A 20314-nucleotide genomic window follows, 5' to 3' on the forward strand; every position below is an offset into this window, starting at 1 on the left:
TTGTTTTTTCTTATTTCACCAAACACTTCGGGCAAACAAATGGTGGTGTACCAATCAGAATTGACGGTCTTACGAGCCTCTAGTGGAACTGTTGCCACATGACCACTTATCGCGAAAAAACAGGCGACCATTTGCTTCGCAACACTTCGAGCTCGAACAACTTTTGTTGGGTTATCTTCACTTTGAAAGACCCATACAGTCGACTGCTGTTTAGTTTCGGGCTCATACGCGTAGATCCATGATTCGCCACCAGTGAAGATAAAATACACGGATTTTGAAACACCACGATTGAATTTCTTGAGCATTTGTTTACACCAATCGACACGAGCCTTTTTTTGAGCGATTGTCAAATTATGTGGTATCCAACGAGAGCAAATCTTTCTGACAGCTAAATGTTCATGTAAAATCTTAAATACGCTGGTCGCACTAATGCCCAGGGATGCCTCAATCTCGTGATATGTTACATGACGATCTTCCATTATCATATTTCTGACAGCATCGATGTTTTCTGGTACAACAACTGATTTTGGACGACCTTCGCGGAACTCGTCGATGAGCGATAGGCGACCGCGCTTGAATTCGTTGTACCAATTATAAATTGTCCGAAGACTTGGTACTTCATCGCCAAAGGCCAAATGAAGTTGATCAAAACACTGTTGTTGTGATACACCCAATCGAAAGTGGAAAAAAATAATCGCTCGAAAATGTTCACGAGTAAAATTCATTTTTTGGCTGAGACGCAATTTACATGTTACGGTAAACAATACAAATAACGATCGAATGACAAAACGTTCTGAGAACGTTTATGCTACAAAATGTTAAACTTAACGAATATGACAATGAATTGCATCGGGCAATACTAAAACATACATATTGAAGAAACTTAAATAGTCGCCTACGTATTCCCAATCAACAAAATAATGAATAATACCACAATTCAAATTACGTTAGGGACGTAGACACACATTTTATTTTTATGACGTGTTCATCGAAAAATACGTTTGAAGCATTTTAGAACCAGAATGAAAAAACTAGTTTTTTTCGAAGTCTCTCATGTTCTCTTACCACTAAACCTTTAAATATGTCAGACCCCGATTTTCGATTTTTTGTATGGTATGTAGAGTAGCAAAAAATATAATTTGACCAATTTTTGCCCAAATTGATATTTTGGATTTTTATGACCCTCGGCATCTTCATATATACTATGAAATCAATTTGGGCAGAAATGGTCCAAATTGTAATTCTTTTGGGCTCCTCTTCCGATTTCATACAAAAAATCGAAAATCGGGGTCTGACATTATTTTTATTTACAACGCCAAACATTTTTCAATAGCATATGTATATATTAATTTTGATAAAATTGTTCAAATTAAAACTCTCACACTTTGCGTGCAATCTCAATTTACCTTAACAATTTACATATTTGTTACGAAACACTTTCGCGTTCTTTGCATTTCTTTTCTCTCATTTTTCTCATTCTATCGAGTTTGAATTTAATAAAAGAAGAAAAAGTAAAGCTTCAACAAGAATAGTGAATATTATATATATAAATTTTGCGATGAAAAAAAAGTCGTGAAATTCCACTTAGTCAAACGGAATCTAGAATGCAGACGAAAATATGATAACAAAAAAATGATTTTTATAGAAAAAAAATCATTATAAAACTGACTGAATGATTTAATAATAATAATAATATTTATTCACCGCCAAAACTGGCTGAATCTTTTGAGTTTGTACATAATTTTTTATACATTCGTTGGTGGGAAAAAGGTATGAATAAATGATACACATTTGGTATACATCTGATCTCCGTTAAAAACCACATCCTTTTAAAAAAAGATATCCAATAACTAATAAGCTACTTCTTACAGTAATAGCCAATAGTTAATCAATAGTTAAAATTACCGTCGAACAGCAAAAAACACTTATAAACAGTAAAAATTTCCAAATTGCACGCGGTTACAATGAGTCAGAAAATAATTAATAAATTAATAATTAAATAAATAATAAATAATTAAATAAATAAGTAATTAATATATATATAAAAATATCACAATGTATCACATTAGATCGTTAAAGAAAACTGTGTTATAGTTAGACACCAATGACAAGTTAGAAAAATGATTCGCCAATATATATTATTCGATGGTACATATACTATGCATATTTTACGAATCATGCATTGAATGTACGTATTTTGCGAATATTTTGTGAATATTCGCAGTGAATATACGCAAAATATACGCAATAGTCACAGTGTTTTGATTGAGATAAAAACCCCTAGCTTAAAGCTAAAAGTCGATTTTTAAAGGTTGATCTTTTTGATTGCGTTGAAAATAGTTCGTGGACCTTATTTGACATTTTGCACATTTAGTTGATTGGTACTGATGGATTGATTTTGAAGTTTCTGTCCTTGATTTTGAAGTACTCGACACATCTCAAGTTTCGTCCATTTTGATTGCGGGCAATTTCAGTCTTCGGTGATGGGCAGTGAACGTTATTTTGCATTAAGTTGAAAATGAATAGAATTGATGCGTTGATACGGCGCCTTTGGAGTGATTGCATGATAAGTTTCTCCAGGCGAGTGTTGAACGATGATATCCTGTAGTCATTTGAAACATTTGGATACTTCTTGAGTGCAAACATTGAGAATTGACGCAGGCACGATTCGATTTTGTTCTTTTGTATATCATGGTACTGGAGCCATACCAAACAGCCATACTCCTAGATTGATTGTACGAGAGCACAGTTTAATGACTTGAGAGTATTGACATCAGGAATATCGTAGCAAAATCTTTTGACGAATCCGAGTGCTGTGATGTTGCTTTGGCCACGATATAATCGATGTGTTTTATGAAGTTGAGTTTGTTGTCAAAGATGACTCCCGAATCTCTTGTTCACTCACTCTCTTGAATTTGTGACTGCCATAAGAGTAGGAACTAACGATTTGCTATCTCTTTTTTGAAATTGACATAACAGAGCATTTGTCAAGATTTAAATGAAGTTTGTTTGCTTCGCACCAATTTTTTAATTTATTGATTGCAGTTCTTGAAAAATGCCTGATTTCCATACAAAATGCACTACGGGTCAATCTATCATATAAAAGGATTGGTAATGCATTGGCAGTGCTAATGTAGTCTTTTATTGACGAATTTAATCCATGTATTGCCAATTTTTAATAGGATAGAATCGACATGAACAAATATTCTTTCGGTAGCTTCTAGTATGCTCTGATTTTGTAAAGTAAAAAATTATGTCTTCCCCCTGTGTGCACGGTGAAGCTAGATGTCATTCAGACGATCGAGCGTTTTTATGCGTTTTTATTCGTTTTCTACGATGATTTGTTTATATATTTGATATATATGAGAATTTTGAAATTATTCACGCAACTGTAAACAGATTTCATTGAATTGAGAACTTTTTTATCAAATATTATAAACAATCAGCAACCCATGTAGTCGCATGTAGCTATCAAGAATAAATATCAGTAAAATTCATACAATTGCCGGGCAGTAATTTTTCTATTTATAGACATGGATTAAAATCCATCCGTTGTGTATTAATATTTTTTATTGTTCAAGCTTATATCATTAATATATCTGGCGGCGGCAATTGGAACAAGTTGTTCACATATATTTCGATATTATAAAATACCAATATTAAACGTACCAAATATAAACAAAAATTATGAAGAATATGCAAAATAGCCAATAATAAAACCACATGCGTTAAAACGTAAATAAAACGTATTGCACGTTGAAAAAGAGATTGAAAATTGATTTCGATTCCATTTTATACCTCTTGAGGGATTAATATAATGATAACATTGTGTTTACGGAGTAAAAAATCGCACAAACGATTAACCTTGACAATTGAAGCGACTTAAGTATTAGGGTGTATGACTTTTTCGAAAAAATAGCCTGTACTACCCAGAGTAGTTGTAAAAGCATGAGCTGATTCCAAAACAGATATTTTTTCATGGGGTAATAAGTGAGAGTGAAGACAACTCTTTCAAAAAAATTGAAAATATATGGTTTTAGTAATAACAATTCCGGTTAATTTTTCACTTTGAATATGAAAGATAATTTTCGATATTGACCAAAGACAGAGTATGACATAAATCAATACTCAGGTCACATTACGGATGATATTTTCAATTCCCAAACTGCTCTATAAAGTTGAAGTCCATAGAGACAATAATAAAAAATAAAAATTATGGTGGAGTATATTTGATTGCCCGAGAATGAAAGCGAGACTTCTATTCACAACTTATTGAAATGTAACACCTGACAGTCAGCACTTTTTGTATGGCGGTGTTATATTTCAATAAGTTATGAACAGAAGTCTCGCTTTCATTCTCGGACATTCATTCAAAATTCCAACTAAAAAAGACCACTTTCTTCATTTTTCTTCACACACATCATCCGATATTTTTTGGAATGGTGATGTTATTGAAAATTTTATCCTTCTATCGTGAATCAAATGCCATTAAATTACGTACAGTTCAACTGCATTATTTCATGGAGTGTATGTTTGTTAACTATGTTTGTTCCAGTACAAGTACAAAAACTCCAAAGGGCCACATGGAAACACTATCGAAAAATACTTTTTTGGAATTCAAATCATCACAAAACGTTGCGAATCTTTGAGATATATTTCAAATATATTATCTAAAGAGATTTTGAATTATTCTTATAAAAATTGAAGATGCCTCTCGAACAAACTTTTCATTTTTTACCTAATATTGATAATTTTCTTTCACGGATATTTTAAAAAACTCAGAGATTTAAGACTGCTGAGATTTAACTGAGTAATCACTAATCAGTGGACACAGCCCTATCAAGCTATAATAGTCGTTTATATAGTCGTTCTAAATTGCTGGTTTTTAACGATTTTTAAAATATTTTACCTGGATTAGTAAATCTGTATAATTTGAAGGCTTATAAAGACTAAATTGATATCATATATATATATTTTCAATAAATATTCAGTGATTTTGCAACAAAAAAAATTATTTACGCTGTTAAAATTTAACAGTCGAATACGAGTAATTTTTAAACGATGAAAAATCTTCTAGATATTCGAAAAAAGGAATTTTGTATTGTTTCAACGCCCAATTCACTTTCAATGAAACTTCAGCTGTGTGGGTTATTGGCAATCATTTCAAAGAGCGATGATCTTCGCCACGTTATCTTTTTCAATGTTCGGACCTTTGTACTGTGATACTGAGTAAACGAAAAAAATATAATAATTTAAAGCGCAAATTTTATCCTATTCATCAATTTAACGTTTAGTTTTTATATTTATAAATGATTTGAAGTACAAATAAGTTTCCGTGTTTTTTTTTATTGTAAAACAGACATTTTATAAGAATATCATTATTTTTATGGTGATTTTTTTTACATTTCTACATTTAAATATATAATATAACTCATTCAGAGTGAGAGAGAGTTTTATAATTCAAGTGAAAAATATAATCTGTTATTGTCTACACATTTTTTGCTTTTGTACGCGAAATAAGCTACCATGGCTTTCAAAACTAATTGAATCGATGAATTCTTGCGCAAACATCACCAATAAAACACAATCAATCCTTCCGATACACGTTTTCTATCCATCGCTCAGCAATGGATAACAATGGTTCAGTGCGGAAAGAGAAATGAAAACCGAAGAGATGCGTTAAATAGCAGTTATTTATATATCTCTATAGCAATAGCTGATATAGATAGCTAGCTAGCAACCTAGGGGGGAGACACAAACGATTAAACCATGATTCCAATATAAAAACACTAATCCTACTATTCCACCAATCCGTCATTTCATTGTCAAATGTGATGTCACATTTCGCCGCTATTCACTTTGTTGAAAACTTATTTATCGATACTGGAGTATGACATTTTGTTATTGATAATTAAAATTATTTATTTCATCAATAAAATTTTGAGAAAGTGTATTTATTGTTTTGTAAATTTGTAATCGACTTTTGAACTAAAAAATATATTTCAAAAAAGAACAAATTACTATCTCAAAACAAGTTCAATGCTTTTATCAAATTCTGTACTATCGATTACAAAAACTTTGAATTGACCCATTTTCGCTATTCCATACACGGGATTAGTGAATCCATGTGAATCCAGCTACTGAATTCTCTATTCCACTTTAATTTCTCGAATTTTTACACTAAAAAGTCTAATCCTATTCCACGTGTCTACCCCCTAGCTAGCAACATTCTATGCGTATGTATCATACACTTTTATGAAATATAAGACATGTATTGGTAATCACTTAACTCTTGGGTTTTTATTGTGTAGACCAGACAATATATTTGGATTTTGTCATTTGACATTAGGCGATAATACGAAATGAAAACAATGGAAGTGATTGTTATAGTTATGGTAGTATTTTTATACCTATACAATACAACAACCACTTCTATTGTTTTCACTCCATATCATCGCCTAACACGTTATCCAGATGAGCTGAAATATCCAGATGACAAAATCCAAATATATTGTCTGGTGTAGACAGAAGTGTTTTTTGAACGTTAAGAGGTCATTGATTTATTCGCTGAAAGTTATGGATTACGTGGGAATGCGTAGCTTTTTCCGAATTCATTTAGAACGCGAAATTTATCAATAAATAGAATGTGTGAAATTCACAAAATTCAAATGTAGAAATATGTTGAAATATGATTTAAGTTCCTATTTGTTAAGCGAAACGTCTGAATGCAATTAATGATTAATATATCAATACTTTGTCAAAATGACAAATTGCATAGTCAATGTGAGAGAAACTTGATATCTTTTCGTATTAGATACTGCTAGTCACAACATCTCGGCATTCTATAAATATCTCATCCCAAAAAGTATCAAAAAATAGTATCATCGTCATAGTTTGAATTTTTTTTTAATTATTTAAATCACTTTAAATGATTTATCATATTTTCAAAGATTATTTTGTTTATTTTAGTGTTTGAAAGCCGCCCATCAATGCGGAACGAATCTCCAAAGTGAATTACTAGAAACGAAATGTACTGCCATTAAAACGAAAGGATTTCGAGTAAAACAAGAGAACAAAATACACAGAGAAAAAGGGAATCAACTAACGTCGAAACGAACAACTGCCAATGTGCCATTTCAGTAACGAATAAATTTATAGCTAGCGTAGCTCTTAAGAAAGCAACAAAAAAGTCGAAGACACAAAAAAAGATTCTTCTTTCGAAAACAAATTCCACTGCCAATCTTAATCGAAAAAATTCGCAGAACACAATAAAAGTCCTGCATTATCTCTCTTGTAAAACACAAAATATACAGAGTAATAAATATATACAAATATGACGACTCGATCAAGTCAGAAATTATCTTCAAAATTGGCTGTATTCAGTATAGTTGCGTTGCTGTTATTATTAGTATTTGTATGGACAGCGGTGAGAAATGGAGTATTTTCAAATGTAAATGATATGAACCTACATGGTTCGTACCGATTACGGCTAATCGATTCAAGCAGTGACTCAACAACTACATCAATACCCATTGAACATTCAACGCATCATCATTCACACGGACATCACTCCCATCATCATCACCATAAACATAATGAATCAACGTCTGCGTCTGGTAAGTTTTATTGTCATTTTGAATTCTGAGCTGTTTAGTAGCCAAACGAAAAAGTAACAACTGTTCTTTTTATTGGAATTGAATCGATTTTAATTTAAATATAAAAATTCACTCGAACACGCGCGTCTCATATTAAAATAAAAAAACATCTTCTGCGTATTTTTTTTGTTTAGTTTTGGAATTTTATGACAATTTTGATGATGCCATTCTTTTCATTTTGCATATTTAATTACATGGGAGTTTAACGACATTAATTTCCCCATTAGCTTGAAACATATTTATAAATGGTAAGGTTTGGCTTTAGCCAAACTTATATTGAACAACACAATTCAAGTTCAATTCTTGTGAAGCAATTAATTAAAATGAAGAATATGAAGATAGAATAAAAAATATCGTTAGCATCTTGAAGAAGAAGACAAAAATTGCATTTGATTAGTGGTCATACTATGGAGTGGTTAATAAAAATATCGATCGGAGAGCAAGTAATTTTTATTTGACGATTGGTATTATCTAATAAAAATTAGTTTTGATGATTTAATACACTTAGTGCCGAAAATCTATAATCGACAACATAGATTCGTATATTTGATTAAATTCTCTACCCAAGGAACCATTTGTAATGCAAATTCACCCATTACCAGGCACAAGTTCACGGTCAATATATTGCAACAGAGTTTTTTTAACAACGCCGACAGTATATTTTTTGGTAGCAAAAGATGCATACATCGAACATCCGCTTGAATAATCATAAAAAAAGCGTATATTCGTTGTTTTTGGAAATTCACATTCTTTACCAAGACCCCACAGTGTTTTTCGGTAATTGCTAATATCTATCTTTATTATAAATATACAATTTATGTTAGAAATAAACAAACAAAAATAATCTTGCGTAGATGCTTCGAAAGATAACATGTAATTTTAAGGATAGATTCTAGTCCAGTCTCATATTTATCGTTTTCATTCAATACATGTAATGTGATAACAATTCAATAATGTATTCACTTGCCTCCAGTAGTGAATAAATTCATGTGATAAAACATTCATTTTATATATTTTATATGGATATTGAATCAAATTACTAGGTCATACTAGTACAAGTTTTAGTTACAAACAAAATGTTAACGTTTCAATGCTGATTCAAATGCATCATTTTTACATAATTTCGAACATACAGTATCTTACTGATATAATTATTAATTAACATATCCAATAATCAGATAAATGATTTTCATGTGAATTCACAGTTTCATGTATGTCTTTCACATTAAATTTGTACAACTACATCCCATAAAGAATATAGACTAGAATGTTTTCGTAGAGGAAGTACAAAGGCTACAAAAATGTTGCTTAAGAAATATAGCATGCCTTATGTATTTAAACGTATAAATGTACACAATTGTTTCACACAGCACATGAGTTACAATATTAATCAAATACATTTGAGTCGAGTTCGGCTTTGGACTTATGCCAATTTCACATAAGCACGCATTTTCAATATGTTATATGGGAAGCAACATGCACACATATGTAATGAAAGCAGTGGCGTACCATGAGGTTCATTTCGGGTGTGGGGATTCTTGTTCGAATTTTGATAAATGACAAAAAATACATAATTTTCTATCGACGCATATATATAGTGGCGTAATTTGAGGTCAACTTTGAGGGAGATTGTTTAATTTTTATTTGTCAAAAACCCTGGGAAATTAAAAAACCATAGCAAATCGAAAGAAAATTCTATCCAAAAGTCCATCTGATATCTTCTCTTTCTTAAAAAATAGAAGAGCAAAAAAAATGTTTCACTGTTCATACTTTTAAGGCCAGCAAGAATCTAAAATCTAAGACGAGCAAAGCGAGCTGATTTTATTTTACTAAAGACTATGTTTTATAGAAGGCCAAAAAGGGCCAAAATTCGGGTTAAGTAGTATATATGATTGGATAAGAATAAAAATCCGAATTGTACACAGAGTTTTTTTTACATAGTTTATTTGTTGTAATGAAACAACAATTCTATGTTCCACAGCGGAATTTGTTAAGGCTTTCGGACCGAACGGACGGACAAAATTGGACGGCCTTTCTTCCACTTTTATGGACTCTGCGTACAAGTCGGATTTTTATTGTGACCCATTTATATCTGATGAAAACAGCCTCTTCTTTTTTTTCAAAAATTACCGAATGACTGATTGTAGACAAAGCACGCTGAGTCTGATAGATGGTTATATACTTTTATTGAACTATTTGGGTGGAAGATTTGATGAATTACATATGTCTCCATTTCCCAATATCCGGGCCTACGGGACGCCACTGAATGAAAGAAAAAATAACAGTTCAGTTACTTTTTTTCATTTTGCACATATTTCCTCTTTAACTATAGTATCGGTTTTTATTGCATATATGCTGATTGCTGAATGTATGTATGTCGATTTATCCCGCTTAATTTTGCTAATATTTATTTTTAGGCGCCGGATACAGAAGACTTTTTCTTCTATCTTGATTTTGTTTCGTGAATAATCGAATCGAATCAGACACGTCTAAATACGCGTATAAATGAACTATACATTTTTAATTCGAATAATTATAATGAACACTTCAAAAATAATATTTTGTGAATCAAATGTTATGATTTGAGATGATAAAAAACTTTATTAGTTTTGAACATTTAAATTATTTAACACTGACGTTATTTTGATATACTCGTATGTATATCTAAATAATAATTGTTTGAACTGCAAAATGGTACGATATTGAAATTAAGATATTTTATCCCCTACGGTTGCTATTTACGAATTTAGTTTTTATAAATTATCTGCTTGAGAACTCAAATGACGTCAAATATTATATTTGTTATCGCTTAAGTCGGTTAAGCGCAATCTTTTTTTCTCTTTTTTCATCGTGTGATTCTTGAATAGAACCAAAAATATTTTTATACGATCAACTTTTTTATATGTTGCACATATTTCAACAACATATTTTAGTTCGAGTATCAAAATTTACGAGAAGTTAAGCAAACCCATTTGTCTAAAGCCACTTTGATTTGAATGGGTCAAAATAAAAATCCGACTTGTACGCAGAGTCTATAAAAGTGGAACATGGAGTTTTTTTTACATAGTTTATTTGTTGTAATACACTTTGCTTTGCTAGCTGTGTTCCACTTTTATAGACTCTGCGTACAAGTCGGATTTTTATTCTGACCCATTCATTTTTGCTTAAAAATTTGTGGAATATTTTGTGATCTTTTTTGATGTCACCACGTCAAAATAAAAGCAAAATTTGTGTTATATTTGATATCAATAAGAATAAAATGTCTTACATCCGTAAGATGAACTTTTCCGCACTGTGATCCACAACATGCATTTATTACAAATCTTTTACTCAAAGAATTCACGAGAAAACTTAATTTGACATTAGTTTTACGATACGAATAATTTTTGAAGCACTTTTCATACAAAAACTACTGAGAATGGGAATTTTTGTTTCGCAGCCATACCTATATGATATCGTAATCATATGAAAATTTGCAGAGGTTATTGTTTTCACAAAAAGTTAACATTCTGAAAGTTTGAAGAAATTTCAATGCACATTAAGGGTACTTCCCATACAAAATTTCGTTTTTGAGCGAAAAATCCAAAAATAACCTGTGCAAAGTTTTAGCTTATTACGATAGCTTATTACAGGCATGGCTTCCATACATAAATTCAATTTTTTGACATTTTTGTATGAAAAGTATGTCGAAAGTTGATTGTATCGCAAAACTAACGTCATATTCGGTTTTCTCGTACCCAAAAACCCCCCAATAGATATTTTTGAGTGTTTAAGAATACATTAAATATCACTTTTGGAAGAAAAATTGAATTTTTCCCATGGATGGCCATGGGCATCACACCAGACATGACACTTCACTCTGTCAACCAAAGTCGCTTAAAATCTAATGGTTTCTATTCCTCGGCACCCCCAATCATCCTGTGAAGTCAGATTTTGAATTACTTTTCTTGTTTGAAAGTTATCGTGTTAACAAATTTTTGCGTACAGGGTACAGGATACAGGGTACAGGGTACAGGGTACCACGCACATACATTCGGACATCGAAAAAACGGTAGATTCGTGTTTCCCGGCTCCTAAAATACCCATAAAACATGTTTTTTGAGGGTGTTAATTTTTCGACCGATTCCAATACTTTACCTTACACACTAGGTGTGTGCGGAAAAGTAAAATCAGGACACGAAGAATTCGCTATTATTCACATGTTAATGTGTCAATAGATTTTCAAAATTAAAATAGAGTAGTTTTCCCCAACACAAAATTGTCAATGTGTATAAAAATAAATCGATAGTCGTTATAACAAAATATATTGAAATTTACAAAGAAATTCTTCAAAATAATATTTCTTTCATTCCTATTACAAGCGTATTATAGTATCTTGATGGAAACAAATAAAGTGAAAAGTTCAAAAGTACCCAAAGATACATCCGACTAAGTTTAAATATACTTTGGAAAGTCTGCAATTAAACACACTGAAATATTTCACTTTGTTGAAAAACCATAAAATTTATCTTATTTAAATTCAATATTGATGAAATTATTTAAATGAACTTCGTTTTTAGAGGAGACTATTTGGATTATTTGCGCTTTCTATACAATCGCTAGTGTCTCAACATTGTAATTTGTTTCATTTATAGCAATGTCATAAATTAATCAAATAACTTATGTATAATTTTGTCGCAATGTGATCATTTCACCTCACGCAATTTTGTCGCAATGTGATCATATATACATTATATATATTTTAAATACTTCTGTCTGTTTTTATATCCAATTTTCTTGTTCAAATCTAAGAGAGACTAAAAAATCATAACAAACAGTGCATATAAAAATGATGATGGTGTTGCGAATTGAACACGCGTCGCTTTAGCTGAGTGCTAGCTGCTATGTGCTTGACCATGTGTGTAGTACACGTATAAATATTCCCGACAACACAAATCGACACAAACTTTTTGGAATGTGTAGCTTTTGCTTTTTATTTTACCTATTTGTTCCGAATTATTCATATGATGCGATTTTGCGCATATAACACAGACATTAAGTGACACAGAATATCGATAACTTCAAGGTTAATCGGTTGCCGATTGTGCCTAAATATTTGGATTCATAACAAACGTGTAGAAAAAAAATGCCTCAACAAGTTTGTGGGTGTTTTTCATTTGACATAAAGCAAATGGAACAACTTGCGATTCTCAAAAAAGTAAACAAATCGAAATTCAAGGTTATATTATAAGCAACGAATGCATTTTAATTTCAGAATATCGATGCCAATCAACCTTTTCTAAACTTGGTCCAAAAAATTGCTGAACAATTTAATAGTCAAAACCATCAAGATTTTAAAATTGCATTATGCAGTTTTAATCTCTTACCCGACTGTAGTTGTATCCTCAATTTTTCGGAATATATCTATTCTGATAACTGTAACATATATGTACGAATGACAATTAAAAACGATGATACAGAAATGCAAAACCGAATCAATTTCGATTTTACTATTATATGAAGACATTTCAAGCGATCGCGTATGCGTTACCATGTGTAGGAGCTAAGAAGCAAGCAAATGCTCATTGATCACAGTGTTCAATTTCCGAAACTAAGATTTGAATATTGTTTCGATTTATTTGCTTCGTTGAGCTCCAAGGTCGATGTATAATTTTATGGCTTCGTTTTCATAATGTGGCTTATTCTTCGTCTAAGTTCAAAATTAAATGATGCTCTACTTGATACCGACCGACCTAATAAAGACCAATTATCAATAAACAGCATAAAGAATAATTGTAGCCATTCAATGTCGATTAACATTTAAGAGCTTTCAAATTAAACTACGACTTAGTTTCGTAGTTTTGGCCAGTAAAAAAGAATCAAATTGTAGATAAACTGGAACTCTTTGTGTTCGAGTGGGATTTGAAAAGTGATCGGACACATAGTTGGCAACGTGATATTTGGTATTTACATCTGTTTTCAGAAATGAAAAAACTCAAAATCAATTGAAAACGAAGAACCAGAAAGAGACAAATGCAATATCAAGATTTAAGCTAATTGAAACAAAATTATGTAATTGAAACGAGATTTTCAAATGATTTAGATTATTTTCGTGATTTTTCAACGTTTTTTACGAAATTACGAAAATCAACCGTAAATATTGTATATCTTCCCATTTGCCGTTTTTGAACTAAATATATCCGAAAATCCATTTGGATTGACCCGAATAGCGGATCTCATCAATAAAAATGAAATTTATGAGGATTTTTGTTCGTTATTTCAATACGATTTTACCGGAATTTCGATTGAATTTTGACATAGATACAGAAAGTAACGAAACATAACGGAATGCAAAATGCAGGCTTACAACGCTTCAGCTAATAAATTTTCTTTTTACGACCGTAAAGTGACGGCAACGCATTTGAAAGATTCGATGCCGAAGAATACAAATCGACAATCGAAAAATTGGTTTCAATTCGAATAAAAATCATGTAATGGACTCCATATTTATTATTATTATTATGCTTGGCACTCTCAGTAATAAACCTCAAAAATTTTGTGTACATCGCAGAGATAAAAAATTGCATATGGCGTAACAATTAAATCTATTTTTCAAACCTTTTTTAAGTGAATAGCAAATATGTTGTTAGCCTACACATTTGTATATATACATCTGGTCAGTAAAATCGGATTACGCATAACTTTTTCAAAACGGGAATGTCTAATGACCCTGGTCAACAAAGGATTTCTTAAGCTAAATATATGTGAATTTTGATGGTTCAACGATGATCGATTCTTTTAACACAACGTATGCAAATAATGATAATAGTGTGTATATCATGTCCACTCATTAGCAGCATTTTATTTAACGATTTTCAACGTGTGCATTTATTCTCCATCAGCTGCCTCAAAGGCATAAATTCCTTTTAAACGAAAAGATTTCTAGGCATTTCGAGCCTCATAAAATTAGCATGTTTATTGTCACACATCTGCATCAAATCGCTATTGCACGGTTTGTGTAGTACATAAAAGAATCTTTTGTTTTTTATTTGAAATCTGCAGTACATTGATAAAAAATTTATTGAATTTAAAATTGCCGATGTATTTAAAAAAAGATTAAAATATATTAAAGAACAAAGATGCTTCTCCTTCGCTTCGAAAGCTGTTTTATGTTTTTTTTTTATCACAACTTATAAAAGAAACCAGAGATGACTATAAAAACTGTTCGTTCGTATAAATAATTTTTCGATTTGTGTTCGTTCGTATTCGCTAAGGGAGATGGCTTGTTCGTTCGTGTTTGTTCGTAAACATTTTTGAAAGAAAATATTAAGTAAAATTGAAACAAAGGTAATGAAAAATCAAAGAAAAATTGTCCGCTATGAAATTAAAGGTCGAGCGTTCGTTGGCATTCGTTCGTAGAAAGAATTTTCCGATTCATGTTCGTTCGTATTCTTAATCACCGTAAGAACTCGTGAATCTTATTTTCTTACCAAGATACATAATCTCAACAGGTTTGAAGAAATTTCAATCAAAAATAATGATAACCCCCATACAAAATTTTCGAAAAACGAAAAACGAAAATTTTGTATGGGAGGTGCCCCCAATCTGTAATTTTTCAATTCTGTATTGAAACTTCTTCAAACTTTGAGAATGTTGTTTTTTGTCCAAAAAATAGTCTGTGCAAAGTTTCACGTCATTGCGATAACATGAAAGTATGGCTCCAATACAAAAATTCAATTTTTTGTGATTTTTTCAAAGAAACTCTGTTAAAACTTGATTGTATCTCAAAACTAACGTCATTTTCAGATTCATGTTTTTTTAACGTCGAAAAGAATTTTTTTTGAACATTAAAATGGCTCCAAATTTGTTAATCGAGAAAACTTCCAAGTGTTCTATCGAGTACCACCGATTGACATTTGGATGAAACAATGATGCCACATATGTTATATTTTCATATATTTCACGAAACCGAGTGAGGCATTTTGATCCGATATAAAAAAAAATTTGGGCTGGTCACACTTAAGTTTAAAATTTTGAAAAAACGTGGATGAGAACAATATTAATTCTAATAATGTATTTTTGCATGCTGATTCCGAATTTTGGGGTGTCAGGTAAAACAAATCACACCTTGAGGTTTTTGTAACCTGAACAAGTTTGTAGTACATTATTTTTTGATTGGACGAAGTTTTGACATAGTGGGGTTCACCCCAACCGGTGAAGCACTTTTTGTATGGGAATATTTGTTGAAAATTCAACAATACGCTACATATTAAAGATCATAAAGATTTTCGTTACTACTGCTGTGTTGACACAGCTCTAGAGAACTATATAGCTGTATTGCAAACATATTAGTACTGAGCACACTACTCCGATTCTGTGTATGCGTTGTAAATTTTGCACAAGCAGTTACGGTTGACAACTGAGTGTAGAATTTGCAATACAAACGGACACACAAAATCAGAGTCAGTGTGTTCTTTAGTAACAAAAATCTTTATGTCTTTTAATAGATTTCGTATTCGTTGAATCTTCAACAAAAAATCTTCGATACCAGCGCCCACCGGCCTTGATTGATGTATGGCTGGAAAGTCCTTGGCTCATCGATTAAGAAAATACATAGAAGTTTCGGTCCACTTGTCTCCGAAATATGGCCTTTTGAAAAACAGGGCCAAAATTCAGTTTTACGACTGTTGTCATTGAACCCAAGTCAAAGATAAAAAAAATTGTGTATACCACACACCATTGAAAAAAGACACTGTTCCCCAGTATGAACCATAATTTATATAATTTTAAATAGCTAATTGTCGATACGGATATTGCTAATAATATTAGCTTAATATCATGCGCAAGTATTTTTTGGGGTACATTGAAAATAAATATAAATGCTTGCCACGTGTATACCATTTTTGTTATTAGAAAACGGACATTTTCAATTAAATTCAATCAAACGTGCCAAAAATCAATGATTCAGCAATGAAACGAGTCTTATAGGTGATAAAAATGATTTGCATATAATGCGAAACCTTGTAATCAAAACCATTTCATTTTATGCACAATTCGTGTGGGCGCGTGATGAAATTTTTTGTTCAATCAGGCAAGAGTTTGAATTCTTTTTTGGTATAACATGGAGCATATAACAAAGAATAACTAACAGTTTTTAAGTATTTTACGTTATGTGTATATTCTCTATTGTTCCATTTTACTTTTCCGCACACACCTTGTGTGTAAGGGGAAAGTATTGCAATGGTTCAAAATTTACGACACCTCAAAAATATTTTTTTTTTACGTTTCTGAGGTCAGAGAACCCAAATCAGGCCGTTTTGAACATGGTTGTTGTGGGTCTGTTCCACGTCGTACGCAAAATTTGTCCATCGATTATCTCAACCCCCAAAAAATTCTGACTGTACAGGATGATTGGGGGTAGCGAGGACAAGAAATCATTAGATTTTGAGCGACTTTGGTTGATGAAAAAAAATTTCATGCCTGGAGTGATTGATACCTATGAAGAAGAGTCCAATTTTCGTCCAAAAGTCATACTTGATGTAGAATTAAACACTCAAAAATATATATTGGGGGGTTTTTGGCACCAAATTTTTTGTGACTTAAGTTATGATAAATGTTTCAAAAATAATTTTAATGACAAAATTAACATTAGACATATTTTTTTATCGTGTTTTGTTTGAAAATATTCTCAAGTGTCGTACAAATGGGTTTCATCATAAAAGTGTGAAAAATCTTTTCTCGTGTAGTTCTGCTATTAAATTAAAGAATATTTTGATGCCAAGGTTTGAACATATTTTTTGGTCTCGAACTTTATGCCGCTTGAAAGGCTTAAAAAATCGAACAATTTTGAACTTGCTTAATAAAATACGCAACTACCACCGTGCGGAAAAGTTCGTCTTACTCCCGTAAGACTCTTCATTTTCTAATCATTCAAGTTATGAAATGTAAATAGTGTTGTTTGTCTTTATAAAGCGTTTGAATCTAAAATACTAATCCACTGAATGACAACAAAGTGCTATATAGCTATAGCTATAAATGGAATAACAACGGGCAGTATAGTTCACGCGAGTGACGAAAGGCGGTTTTCGTGGTGAAACCGGGGTAAACCGAAGCACTTTTATTTTATTTACATATATCGTGACTCGTTAGTATTTGGGTATGCGATTAACCCAGAAGAAGATATTTTCATTCTTTTGAACACTCGTTTTTTGGGTACACCGACGCACACTACGGAGCAAACCTACGCAGCTCAATGTCACTATATTCAAATTTAATTATATTTATAATATATACTTTTATATTTCAGCTATGTTTTATTATGATGGCATAAAAATATGAATTGAAAATATATGAAAATGTTATTCAAAAATAACGATATACGACATCCCTTAAAGGGATGTAACACCATGAGTGCTCAATTTCTAGAACGTTTTGGACCATATTGGATCCATCTGCTCCACAAGATACGTTTCCAGATCGTTTCATCTCACGATCGCTTATGAATGCAGTTTACTCTATAATATCATATGACATGAGCTGGACGCTTGGGAACACATTTGATCAAGTCGGATCCACCTGCTCCACAAGATTCACTTCCAGCTCATGACATCGTGCTTTATATCATACGATATTATAGCGTTAACTACATTCATAACCGATCATGAGATGAAAAGAGCTGGAAATGAGCTGAAATCTTGTGAAGGTGGATCCAAAAGTGTTCAAAGTGTTCTGGAAGTTTTTCACTCGCAGTGTTACATCCCTGTAGGGATGTCGGATTTAGTTATTTCTTCGATTTTGCCATAGGAAAAGTAAGAAAAAGTGATTTATAGTTCTTCCGATTTCCATTTAAAATTTCATTCAGAATATTTGCGAACTAAGCGATTTTTTTTAAACTAAACGACGAATAATCTAAATACAAATTCTAAAGGAATATTCCATCTATTGTGTGTACAGAACTCACAAACTAAACAGAAAAAGAACACGTTAATACTCAAAATATAACAAAAAACAATGACACTCTCATGGAAATATGCTTCAAATCACGAAAAACGCGTGCGTTGATTTACCCGGAGAAAAATACGTCGAATTGCCCTATGGCCTAGGGGAAATGATCTATTCTCGAATGGACAAAATTTATTAGTTGTATGATAAAGTCGTCATTTTAGTAAAATAATTCAAAAAATTCGCATACAATTCGCAAGCTATTCGCAAAAAGTTATCACAATCAAACTATATAATATACGCTTGCAAACGAACCAAGTGAATAGCGGCGACGCAAGAAAACGAAGTGAGTGAATAGCGGCAACGGATGACATTTTTTCTTTCGTTCGTTGTCGCTATTCACTTATTTCGTTTTCGTGTTTTCGTTTTCGATACATACAAAACATACAAATTTTGCGAATTGTCTCACGTTCATAGCGTTTTGTTTGCGAATTGTTTTTTAAATCACAACTTTACTGGCCCATCGCTTACAAATCATTTCGCATAAAATTCGCAAAATATCGAATAATTCGCTATTTTCTGATCGAGATCCGATCCCCTAGCCTATGGCATATGTATAACTTCTAAATTGGATATCACAAAATTCACAAATAATATCCAAAGTTGTATAATGTATATATTCACGCGAAAGTATTCGGCATTAACTGTGTAAAATAAAAAACTGTCGCCTTCAGATAAGATCAATGATAAAATGATCACAATAATGATTTGAAGAATACTTGCAATGTGAACTAGATCGAACTTGCAAACATACGATGAAAATTACTTACCAAAAGTGTTTCAAAATACTATCACTAATGTCGACACCATTCTGACTTTAAAAACTAAAAATTCTCTAATTTGAAAAACAAATTTCGTTTTTTTTGCTCTTCAGTTTTTTGGCGGAAATCCCTAGCAAATCGGAAGAATTTTCTCCGCGAAAAACCCTTAGAAATGACGATAAAATCGTTTTTTTCTTGCTCTTCACTTTTTTTGTAAAAAACCCTAGCAAATTCAAATAATTTTGGCGGTAAACCCCCCTTCGCACATTACTGATTTAGTCTATGGCATGTTTTTTTCATTCGCTTTTGTGCGGATCTTGTTCGATTCTGTGTAGCTATACTGTGTGTGCATGTGTGTGTATACTGTACACTACAGCATAAAATACGCCTTATTTACTAGTATAGGCGAAAAATTTCGATCGTGTATACATAAATCCCCCTAGGTAATGCATAATCACATCAAATACTCATGGAAGCACCGAAAAAATCGTACATAATAATGCATAAAAAGAGCAAAAGAGACAAATGTAGCCAATGTAAAGTGCTGATGAGTCTTTACATTTAAATCGTTAACTGTGCGCTTTTTTCCCAACGAGACCAAACATAAAACTCTCTTTCTGATAAATAAAAACACATTTTGTTTTTTGTTATTTGTTTTTCATTTTATATTGATGTTTTTTTAGTTATCTTATGGCGCTCGTCATGTTTGCTACTTAAAATGCTTTAGTTTAACTTTTTATTTACTTCTTCTGTTACACATACAGTAATCGCATAAGTTTGCATAAGGTGATAGTGATATATAATAATACACCGAAATAAAAGACCGAATGAAACTAAAATACACATTACGTAAGTTGAGTGTCATGCATCAATCGCCTTGAGGCAAAATGCTTCCGCAACATTGTTATTCAAGTTTAT

At 31.8% G+C, this 20314-nt stretch overlaps 1 protein-coding gene across 4 annotated transcripts in view; it reads left to right on the forward strand.

Annotated features, from left to right (window-relative positions):
* Positions 1-20314, forward strand: part of LOC116349953 (A disintegrin and metalloproteinase with thrombospondin motifs 9) — a 75427-nt gene that overhangs the window by 18283 nt on the left and 36830 nt on the right. For all 4 annotated transcript variants that reach the window (XM_031781637.1, XM_031781640.1, XM_031781636.1 and 1 more), the window contains exon 2: positions 6970-7616. In XM_031781637.1, coding sequence (XP_031637497.1) covers positions 7334-7616 — 283 coding nt within the window. In that variant the 5' untranslated portion in view covers positions 6970-7333. The remainder of the gene's footprint in view (positions 1-6969; positions 7617-20314) is intronic.

This window comes from Contarinia nasturtii, unplaced genomic scaffold (genome assembly GCF_009176525.2).
Source record: "Contarinia nasturtii isolate CC-2019 unplaced genomic scaffold, AAFC_CNas_1.1 Cnas_scaffold_3175, whole genome shotgun sequence".
Classification (NCBI taxonomy): Eukaryota; Metazoa; Arthropoda; class Insecta; order Diptera; family Cecidomyiidae; genus Contarinia; species Contarinia nasturtii.